This window comes from Mixophyes fleayi, chromosome 4 (assembly GCF_038048845.1).
Source record: "Mixophyes fleayi isolate aMixFle1 chromosome 4, aMixFle1.hap1, whole genome shotgun sequence".
In the NCBI taxonomy this organism is placed as follows: domain Eukaryota; kingdom Metazoa; phylum Chordata; class Amphibia; order Anura; family Limnodynastidae; genus Mixophyes; species Mixophyes fleayi.
The window spans coordinates 148,239,103-148,251,313 of NC_134405.1; the positions used below are offsets into that span (position 1 = coordinate 148,239,103).

Below are 12,211 nucleotides of genomic sequence, written 5' to 3' on the forward strand. Positions count from 1 at the left end.
TTAAATATATATTCCTTGGAATATTCGTCCCTCATTGACCCTATTTTCCATTTTTGGCACAGTACGGTTTCTCTTATTCTGTGTACTTTATGCAGTTATTAGTTCCAAATATAATTACTTGGACTTTATAAGTTTACATGTATTGAAGATGAATATTTAAAATCTAAAAGTTACATTATAAGAACGTTTAGTAAACATGTTGTAATTGAGTAGTACACATACATTCACAAACATAGCTTGTATGTAACATGTATAAACATACGTGTTCAGCAGCATAATCTTGTAAAATGTTGGTAACTACAAGTTTGCGGAAGTTTATTCTTGTTCGTTTTTCACTTTCTGTTTCAATGGCAAATACAATGTAGCAGAGTTTTGCTCAGAACATCTTTGCATTTCTTGCAGTCAGCATAAAAGCGTTCTGTACAGTGTTTGGTTATCGGTGTTGTGTTATTTGATTCTTGTTTTTGTAGCTTGTGAAATATAACTGACATTTAATTGCCATTCAATCGGAAATAAATAAACATGGTGAATCCTTGATCTTCTTTATTATTTTGCACCCTTATTCTTGTGAGAAGATGAAACCACTGGCTGCACATCCTGTGTATGTTGTATAGTGCGAGTATATAGAATATCCAGCAGCATCATTAGGGTACCAACCTGTTACAGCTTTTTCAGTACATTCGTAGTTCTCACCACTGGAAATCTTTAATATTGAAAATTTATGAAACATTCAGTGCACACATACAGTTGGTGTAAAAAAAAAAATTTTTATTACTTAATTGGATGTTAAAGGAGACTTTTCTATAATAAGCAAACCTCACATGTGTGCCTCAGGTTTCTGCTGTAAAAATATGGCATCTCTATTCTAGTAGTGGTCTACTGGTTTAGAGACTGGTAACCCATAAATAGTAAAACTCTAATACCTCATTCACACTGCCTATAAAACCTGGGTTTTTGCTGGGGCGGGCTCCGACGACCCGGGTCTTGGCTCAGTGTGAATGGGGCAAGTGCAAAATCCCGGTCTAATGACCCGGTAATTAGATCGGGTCGTCTGCCGTGTGAACGGTGCGAGGATGACGTCATTTCACTGCCGCAGAGAGGAGAGATAGGAGAAAGCATGGCACACTGGCTAGGGGAAGAAGTCCATGAGCTGCTGGCCATTAGAGGAGAGGGAGAAATCAAAACACAGATCACAGGCACTGTAAAGGATACAACAGTGTACTATAACATAGCAAAAGTACTAACAGAGCAGGGAATACAGCGCAGCAAGCATAAGGTGGTAAATAAAATTAAAGCAATGCTGTGAACAGATACCACCCACTTTGGCCTCATTAAATGACCTCACCATTTTTGAGCCAATTAAAGCTCCTCTTGTGATGACTCACACTTATTGCCAGGGCAGACCCGGATTCAGTATGAACGGGCTCGACCCGGGAGATTCCCGGGTCCAAGGTGCAGTGTGAACAGTATCTCTGAACTGGGTTGTTCTGTGACACGGCAAAAACCTGACTAGAAAAACCCGGGAAATTGGAGTGGCGGCAATGTGAATGTGGTATAATATTCCTTTTTCTTTATGTTTCCCCACTGCCCTATGATCTACTCTCTGCTCTGTTTTTCTAATACTTCCACCTTAACCCACACTCAAGGCACCAACAAGGCAGCTTACGCTAATTCAACGGACCTGCACTTGCAATCCCAGTCGCAGAGGCTCTATGGGGCACATTTATCAATATTCACATAAAGTGAAAAGTAGTTTTCAATCCTTATCGCAATGATAAGGATTGAACTATTTCTCACATTTATGTACAACCCTGCACAGAAACAGCAGTTCCAAAAAACTGCTCTTTCTGTGATGTAAAAAATCATACTTACCCCACCTCTTCGGAAGCACTGTCTCCGGATCTTCTCCTCGTTCTTTTCATTCTTGAATGGCGCATGTGCAGAGAGAGAGCTGTGAGTGACAGGGAGGGATCATGTGATCCCTCTACACATGCGCTGTCCAGCTCTGCTCTTCGGAGCAGAGCTGACAGCATTGGACTTCATCAATTCTGATAATGTACGCCAGCTTCAGCTGGCTTACATTATCAAGACAAGTTTCCGAAAAAAATGTTTTTTTCGGAACTTGTTAGATTTGAGCTGGGAGCAGTCACCATACTGTAGAATGGTGACTGCTCCCAAAAACGAAGAGGAGTGCAAAGCAGCAGATATACACAATATCTGCTGCGATGCACCTTTCATAAATATCCGGAGGACACCCAGGGAGCTTAATTTCACGGTAAGTGCACGATAGTGCACTAATGTGCTTTTATAAATATGCCCCTATATATCTGCACTACCACACAATTCTAGTTTTACAGATGCCAGAAAAAGGTACACAAAAAATTGCCTGAAAAGCCGGCTTAGAAGTATACCTGGAAAAAGAGACCTAGGACAAAATCTGTACCAGACCCTCTCAATGCTCGATTAGTGTGGCTATAATAGGAAACTCTTACAACATTTTCACTAATTGATCCTAGAATACTTCCATAAATTCTATCCAAACACATCCAAACAGTGCTGGAGGGAATTTGGCCAGCCTGGCAGCTTTGTTAACATTTGGTGGTCCTACTCGAGATTAGTTTATTTTGTAACATAGTCTCATCCCCAGTGTCAAAGGACTGTCCCCTAGGCTGACCTCAATCAACCCATTTGGCTGTGCCCCCCTAACATACAAAAAATAATCCTCCCACAGCACAAGATGTTCTAAGCTGAATCTGGTTTGTTTCCAAAATGGAATATAGCTTTCAAAGCTAAGAAGATGACAACTTCCAGAACGTACTGGTACTCCTATTACAGCACTCTACTGCCAGACTCCTCATGAGCCCAAATCTTTAGGCTAATCCACCGACTCGCTTGTTCTCCCCTGCACCCCAGCACTCCCTACCTAACCCCCCGCCCCCCAACCATCCGTCCACCTTTTTCTTCTTCGCTCTTTCTTTGTCTTTCTCTATATACACTACGTATATGCTCACTGGACACAATGACCACAGTGTCAAGGAGTTGCTTATTTGCATGTCTGTTTACTGAATCCTCTGTAGTATGTTTAATGTTATGTCTTGAGCACCATAGTCTCATTCTATGCATAATGCACTTCTTAATTTGTCCTGCATCATATCTTTCTTCATTATAAATTGTTTGAAAATAAAATTAAATAAAGAGATTAAAAGAAACCAAAAAAAAGTTCACGAGCACAAGTTACAATAACCAAATAATAATTGTTGCAAAGCACCTTTGGTGATGGATACAGAGCTGTTCTGTGAATGGAATTGTGACCTGCAAAGCATGGGATTCTTGACTTTGTGTTCAATTTTTCTTATTTGACAAACAGTGCGAAGGCGGAAGCATCTCACAGAAAGGGATTGTCAGGAATTGGCCCACAGCGAAGAGGGTTTGCGTTCCCTCACTCAACCTTTTAACCAATGGAAATCCAGAGATGTACACCAAGGACTGTATCCTCGTGGTAGGACTGAGAGATGGTTCAGAGGTAGGCATTGTCTACCTTTACTTGTAGAACCACTAAACCTAAAATAAAAGTTGGTTTATATAAAGCTGCTGTTAATATATCTTACAAATATGTATGTAAAAGTTGTTATAGAACACTCCTACTGTGCGCTACATTTTGCAGAAAATTGGTGAAATAAAGAACACTCAGCTACACAGCAACTATAGATGTAATGTGAAACATTTTAAGTCCTGCCAAGTTATGGGTATATTTAGATATAGATAGATGCACCTTTTATAAATTGACATGTATTGCAGGTTTTTAGCTTTATTTAAAATAAAAAGTATTTACACTTAATACATTTTGTAAGTTTCAGTGTATTTATAAACCACAAAAGACAAAAACGCCAAACATAGTATAATATGTACAACTTAAAGTGACTTCAAACGGTGGTTTATTTCAAACCGCATGCCAAAAGTAAATAAAAATAGGTCTTATGTGAATTGAATATAGAGGATGAATGTAGAGACATCCTCTTCAATAGTTGGTATGGTCAAATGGGAAGCTTCTAGTCGTCAACACAACCGAATACTCACCAACCAAAGCACACAGTAAGGAAAAGTGCTGTTTCCACAGGATGAAGATAAGTCCCAGAAATGACTAAATCACTGTTTGAAGTCACTTTGAGGTGTATATATTACAATATGTTTGGCACTTTCGTCTTTTGTGTTTTATTTTAGGTTTTGCACATATAAACAGGTGTATAAGAAAAACGGCCTTACTGTATGTGTTTTTATGTAGTACTTATTCATTTACAAATCAGGGTAAATTTGATTATTTACTATAGCACCAAAAGCTTTATCATCCTCATCATCTATTTATATAGCGCCACTAATTCTACAGCGCTGTACAGAGAACTCACTCACATCAGCCCCTTCCCCATTGTAACTTACAGTCTAAATTCCCTAACATACACACACACACATACAGACAGTCTAAGGTCAGTTTGATAACAGCCAATTAACCTACTAGTAAGTTTTTGGATTGTGGGAGGAAACCAGAGTACCCACAGGACACCCACACAAACACGGGGAGAACATACAAACTCCTCACAGATAAAGCCAAAGTCCAGAATCAAACCCATGACCCCAGTGCTGTGAGGTAGAATTGCTAACCACTAAGCCACTGTGCTATTTTTTTTTAGTGTATTCATTACCTGTTTTATCAAAACTTGTTTTTCGTTTTGCTTTTCTTCCTATTTTGCTACAGGAAAGATGAGAGAGAGTCCTTTTAAGACTTTGTCTGATAATAAAACTACAGATCTTGCATACTTTAGCTCTGCAAACAGCAGTCACGTACCTGAGATGGAAGAAGAGTTACTCTCTAGTCATATGGATGAACATGCTGCAGACTTTGACAGTGAGGATGATCCCTCTCCTTCAGAACGCACTTTAAGTAGAAAACGTCCCTTTTCTTCAGTGGAAAGTTGGAGCCACGATTCGAATGTACATCCCTCAGGAGAGGAAGCTATGTCCTCTTCCAGCAATTTTTATGGTGATGATAATGATGATGACGATGACGAAATGAGTCTTTTGCTGGATTCACTTCCTGAGACTTGCTATGGACTTCTGGGGGTGACCGACCAAAACAAGCCATCGTGTGGGCATATAAATAGATTTCCTAATGAACTCTTGCAGTGTATATTTGGTTTCCTCCCGATAGTTGACTTATACCAGAATGTGAGTTTGGTTTGTCAGAAATGGAAGGCTCTTGTCGACGATACATTGGTTTGTATTTATTTTCAGTAACATTTCTCTTTATCATTATTTACTTATGCCATGTGTTCTGCGAAAAGAAAATTTACTTATGATGTTAAACATGTTTAATTGCTTTTACTTGCACAATGAGAAAAAACAGTAGTAAGTCATCTGCTCTGGTGAAAGGCAATATTCTTAATTTTTCACCCTGGAAGACCCAAGATCACATGACGTCCAGCAGGGGTGCAGACTGACTGGCCTTCTTTCCCTCCCAGCTGACATTATATTCTCTGTCGCATTGTCCCATCTCAGCCATTACATTTTCCCTCAAAACTTCATGTCCATACCAAATTGCTCTGATTAATACACAAAAGACACTGGCAGCTGGCTCGCCATGTCTCACTACTTATTCATGCCATCTGAGTTGATGTAAACTTTTGTAAAGGTGCTTCTGTCCCTTTCGTCGCCAACTTATACAAGCCTTAAGGGCAAATATTGCTGGCTTTATCCTGTGGCAACCAGAACTAAAATGGCCGCTGAGAATGTGCCATATATCAGCTGAATAAGAGATCCACTGCATGTTCTTTACCCTGATATCATATTCTTACACCCATAAGAACTGAGTCTTAATTTGCTATGAAGTGAATAGTCTTGTGGTTCTTGCTTATTAACATCTCTTTTTCCCATGTCCTCTGTAAAGAACTCTATGCAGTACTTTTCTTTTCTTGCATTTCAGTTCATCCCATGGAAAAAACTCTACCACCGGTACCTTGAGAAAGATGAACTAGCAGTAATGGAAATTGAAGATATTCTTAAGACAAATGGAATAACTGCAGACAACCCCCTCTGTATCCTTAATCTAGTAAAGTAAGAAGTGACTATTCCTATTCTAAAACTAAATACTGATACATGCCGTATTTTGCATAAATTCGCTCTGTGCATGCCCATAGCAGGACCATATGCCGTTGAACGCAGAAACGTCCAATTAATCTTCGAGCGCAAAAGACCCCTCCTACAGTCTATGATTTCAGGGGCGGAATGGGGAGGGGACTGGGCATATGCACATATTCAATGTACAGTAAGTGTACTCAGCAACGTCTGATTCAAGTTTTGGGCATTTCAAAGGTACATGCTTTTCTGTTGCATCACTTGCACCTGCTACTTGTCGGGTGTAAGTGCTGACTACTAGTGATGATGGACGCGTATGCATGCTAAAACACTTGCATTCAGGAGCAGTGCAATGCATCTTTTGTACAGTTGACATTCAGAACACCCCCCCCCCCCCTCCTCGCACACACACAAATGGGGGGGGGGATATATATATTTTTAATTATTTTGTCATTAATGACTACATTATTGACAGGTAACATTAGCTTATTTTTTATTTTCCCTCTGTGTGTTCTTTTTGGACCTAATATTCCACATATGTATTGTACATATCCTGCAGTGTATTGTGTGTTAGAGTAGAGTGGACTCCTCAACAGACGTGTGTTCAGTTCTGCTCCTTGTTGATTACGGATGTGCGTATGCCCGATGTAAATAAAAACGCACTATACGTTATTTTTGTGTGCCTTAATGAATCAGGACCTATATGCATAACATGGCTTTGTTCCTATTTTGTTGGAGTATATTTTCAGCCTAAACATTGTAGAGTGTTTCTATTGAAGCCAGTATAATTAAATGCAGATTCTTGTTTCATTACTGATAAAGTTTATTTCTGAAAATTCTGTAGGTGCTTTGATACGTTGATGTGTTCCCGCATGGCGGACTGGAGGATCGTTTTGGACTCTCTAAAGAGCCATCATTTATATGAAATGGCAGAAACATGTGTTATTCACAGACTACCAGAGCTGAAGAGTAACACTGAGGTACATAACATCTCTTGCATATATTTACAGATCTTAATTGCCTACAATGGGCAGCCAATATAATAACTCGTCCACTTTTGAGACTTCCTGATAGATGGCTCAGCATTTTTCTCTTTATTTTGACTCAACAGTTGTTACAGCTTAGTGTAGTGTTGCAACTAAGCCATAGAGTTTGCACACAGCTTTATTTCTTCTGGAGTTTTGGCTATGTTGTATGCTGGTCTTGCTGGATGCAAGAGGAGGGACCATGTAGTTTTTTCTGCAGCCTCAATAGAGATTATTGATCAGACCCTTTTCATGTCACAGGTTGAACCCAAGTAAATTTAACAAGGTCAAATACTATTCACAACATGTTACAAAACTTGGACATGAACAGCCTCTTATTCATCTCAGGAGTTCTTGAAGAAATTTTCCGATCACTTTTAGCTTGGAAATTACATTTCCTTTTCTCTCTATAGTCCATCTTTTTTTCTGCTATGTGTTTATATAATCAATCAGTGTTGCTTAGTTCATTGACCTGGGATATGACACTGCTGTACTGTGCTCTGCATTGGATTCAGTTGTTTCCAGATAGCAGATGTAGGCCATTTCAGAATATAAGGCATTCAACAGAAACAAAAAAAGTTGCCTCAAAGGTTTATCATTGTACATTTATATGTTGATAAAATATACAGAGAGAATTAAAAAGTAAACATTTTGACAAAGGTGGTTGTACACCTTTTATGTTTGCCTTGAGCTGATAGTCCAAAGGTAGAGAGTTATGACTGAAAGGGACCAAACAGTCTTATAGATTTGGAATCTATGCACATGCAAGTCAACTTTGTTCATAGGTCTCATGTTATCTACTGGTACTCACTCATATCGATGGGCTCCAAGTTAACCAGGTTCTCAAAAACACACCTAATTTAATAAATTTTGTGCAAAATGTTATCCACTTAAAATAACTGTTAACTATATACTTGTAAATGGGTTCAACACTTAAATGTTGCATTTTTATTATTCATTTCTCCTTTGCATTGTAGCTTATCTTAATACAAGATGCCAGGTATACTTCCCTCATTACTGCTATCCAATGCTGACTGCAACAGTCTGTTCCACTTTGTTGCCCATCTAGCTTCTAGCTGTGCTTACTTTATTTAACCTAACATTGAATGGAGTTCAAATGTACCCAAGACGCACCTCAGATGGGCTTGTTATGTCTTTATGAGAACTGCACCTGAACATTCGGGGCAATTCAGGAAGAATATAGGATGGAACATAGACTACATTTTGTCTTGTATTGTTCCAGTGTTGCTCTAAATGTCTATTTGTATGCCTTTAAACGGATATTACAGTTCCCAGGTTCAGGCTTCCCTATTTACCCTTGCCACATATTGATTTATATTGCAATAAAGTAGGATAGTGAAATGACTCATAGCTGAATTACTTACAGACGGTAGGGGAGTTCAGGTAAGCTGAAACCCTGTAACTCCGTCTTGGGTTATAAGCAGTAACTTTCAGCCCTGCTTAGTCAGGGGTTAGATGACAAGTGTGTATAGGGCCTTGTATTGAAATAATCTTCCCCATATATTGGGGACATTGATCAGATAAAACAGCTAAGTGTAGAACACCTTTAAACATAAAATAATACAGTTTTGTCAATTGAGAACAAATTAGAGCATGTATTAAATAGCTTAGCGGTTGAGTGACAGAGAAGATCACAGAAGAAAAAGTCATAGGGTTTTTAGATGTGAAATACCAGTGCGAGACAAATCAAATGACACCTAAAGAGTTAACTTGGGAAACTGACTTCGCATATGCTGTTTCAGGATGGGTAGTGCTTTCTTTTAATAAGATAAATAAAGCAATAAAGATATGTTATTTTATGGTTATTGGTAGATTGCCCTACTGTGTGGCATAACATAGCAGATTAAGAGCTATGTTTTGTACATAGTAAGCTTCAGGTGACTGAGAGCCATCCAATTAGATATTCCTGAGAGGCAGTTAGTGATTGGTGGAAACTATAGCATACATTGTGTTATTTATCCTCGGCATAAAGGTTGAATTCAGACACATTGATAAGATAATACAAAAGGAAAGGGGCAGGGGTGCTATCACCAATTCTTTACTTATTAGTTTTTATTGATTTTTTTAAGGTAAATGGAGGGGAACAGAATAAGAAAAGGGGAAGTGTGGGGTAAGGGAAGGATACAAGGGTGTAAGTACGGCATATTCATGTCAGATAATCAAATGGAAATGTGCGCTCTCTGCAGCAAATGTCTTCAGCATCAGTAACATCATTGGTATTGTCAGTGCAGTGAGCATATACATGCAGTAGTAATATACATATCATGTAGGACACAGATTAAAATAATTTGTAAAGACACCCTGTTTTCATATTAATCTTTAATCTCTATACTATAAATATACCATTTTTACCACTTCACTTGTTGGGATGAAGCTGAGGTAGATTACAAATGCCCTGCAGTTTCCATTTTGAATTTTATTTGCCCTTTCGTTTTTATTTTGGAGATATGCGGAGGGGGTGGATCCTGCCACTGCTGGGCTATAGTGGCTTTAGCAGCAGTGAGGATATGCCCGGCAATATATCTGTTATATGACGAGAAAGTAACATGGAAATGGTGAAAAAGGGCTTTTTCATTGCACAACAGTAGGTCGGACCCAGTAACTTGTGTGATTAAATTTCCTACTTCAGCCCAAAGGATCTTTATAATTGGGCAATCCGAAAACATATGCAACAGGTGCCCTATACACCCACAGTTACTCCAGCAATATTTTGAATGAGTCTGCCAGATGTTGCGTTGTCTAACTACATTAAGGTACATCCTATGTATAATTTCAATTAGTCTTTCTGAATAATTATTGCAATTGAATATTTGATGGTGTTAGGAACCCCTCCAGTCAGCACGTCAAAACCCGGAGTCTGTTTTGAAGTCTGGTGTTCACTGGAGCGCCTAGTGGTGGGGACAGACTTGGCCGCAGACAAACAGAGGGTCGAGAGATGAGCGCTGACTGGGGAGAACCCAGCTATGGAGGTTAGAAGCAACAGCAGAGTGAAATCCAGGCAGGGGTCGAGGGCCGGCAGCAGACAAAGAAATTCCAAGCACAATCCGAGGACAGAGGTCACAGGCAATACAACAGGTTCCAGAAACAAGCCAGGGGTCATACACGGGAGATCAGGTCTAAGCAAAAACAATCAAGGAGCAGAAATAGAAACAGGGAGCCTAGCTACACTGGGAGCTATAACTGGCAGTGAGGCTCAGTCCTCACTGCCTTATGTAGCGAGAAGAACCAATAGGAGCCGTGAGTAGCGGGACTGTCACTCACCGGACCGTGAGTGCCTCTTCCCGGACATTTAGGAACCGTGGCCGTCCTCTATCCTGAGGGTCTGCGCATGCGCAGCCCTTTCCTATACTTCTGTGTATGTCCCTTTAACTTAATTGGCAGATCAGGCAACCTCCCTATATTAAGCACCTGTGGTCAACACCACGTTGCCTGATCTTGGAGTCTCATTCCCCATGAGTCTCTGAAGGTGTTCCTGTGTTTCCTTGTTCATTCAGCCCAGCTGATTCCTGTGGTTTCCAAACCACTTCTACCTCTGTGGTTTCCAAACCACTTCTACTACTGTGGTTCCCATACCACTTCTACCATCTACTGTATCATCGTGACTGTGAGCTGATTCCTATCCGCTGCCTCCGTGCACTACAGTCTTCAAACCACTTCTCCTTCTGTGGTTCCCATACCACTTCTACCATCTACTATATCATCGTGACTGTGAGCTGATTCCTATCCGCTGCCTCCGGGCACTACAGTCTTCTAATCACTTCAACTCTACCATGTATCATTGGGACTGTTAGCTGATGCCTATCCGCTGCCTCCGTGCACTACAGGCTTCAACCTGCAACTCGTCTGTGTTTCATCATCGTGACTGCTAGCTGATTCCTATCCGCTGCCTCCGTGCACTACAGGCTTCAACCTGCAACTCGTCTGTGTTTCATCATCGTGACTGCTAGCTGATTCCTATCCGCTGCCTCCGTGCACTACAGTCTTCAACCTGCAACCCGTCTGTGTTTCATCGTGACTGTTTAGCTGATTCCTATCCGCTGCCTCTGTGCGCTTCAGTCTTCAGTCCTTGTCTACTCTACCGTGTTTCCTTGAGTCTGCTGCCACTATTGCTACCCGCTACTCTCCGTGATCATCTGTTCCAGTTCAACTCTGCTCCGGTGTCCCATCGTTACTGCACCTGCTGGTTGCTATTGGTTACCTCCGTGTTCCCGCAGAGACCCGCTGCTGTTACTTCTCAGCGCTACTCATCCATCTACTGCTGATCCGCTCTCCACGCCTTCCTGTGTTCCCTGCTGGTCTACCTACCTGTGCGCTGCACCTGCTAGACCCCTGCTTCACCCATCCAGGGACTTGTATCCTGCTGGCCTCCTGCCCTTCAGGTATCTCTGCACTCCTGTCTGACTGCCTTCTCCTGAACCACGGTATGCATACTTCCCATTGACTGTGCTGTGTGTTGCATACCTTGCTGGACTGTGTTGGTTCTCCTCTGGAGTGTACTATCCGCTGAGTCTATTGCCATCATTGACTGTGTTGGTTCTCCTCTGGAGTGTACTATCTGCTGACTCTACTGCCATCATTGACTGTGTTGTCTCGTGCCGGATTGCTTCAGGAGACTTTCTGTGTTGGCAGTGTTGTTCGGTCGTTTATACATTTATGTTGTGCATGTTGCTGTGGATCGAAGTCAAGGTGCCCGTGTATATATTGTGTTGCAGTCTCTCCCCGTGCACCTCCTCACGTATATATTCGGTGGTACAACTTGCTAGTGGCAGACCACTGACTCCTGTTTACAGTTTCACCTGTTCCAGTATCCTCTCACATAGCAGTGGTACAACTTGCTAACGCAGACCACTGACTCCCCGGATACCTCCACTTGGATTCCATTCCTTCACTCAGACAGCGGTACAACTTGCTATCCGCAGACCGCTGACTCTCATCACCTCCTCGTTTCTGTTGGACATTCCTCCTCACTATAGCAGTGGTACAACTTGCTACCGCAGACCACTGACTACCTTCACGTGTCCTTTGTCCATACAGTTCCT

At 41.0% G+C, this 12,211-nt stretch overlaps 1 protein-coding gene across 1 annotated transcript in view; it reads left to right on the forward strand.

Moving 5' to 3' along the window:
• FBH1 (F-box DNA helicase 1) overlaps nt 1-12,211 on the forward strand; it is a 95,014-nt gene that overhangs the window by 246 nt on the left and 82,557 nt on the right. Inside the window, exons 2-5 of the mRNA XM_075208577.1 lie at nt 3,368-3,523; nt 4,751-5,268; nt 5,975-6,105; nt 6,971-7,106. Coding sequence (XP_075064678.1) covers nt 3,368-3,523; nt 4,751-5,268; nt 5,975-6,105; nt 6,971-7,106 — 941 coding nt within the window. The remainder of the gene's footprint in view (nt 1-3,367; nt 3,524-4,750; nt 5,269-5,974; nt 6,106-6,970; nt 7,107-12,211) is intronic.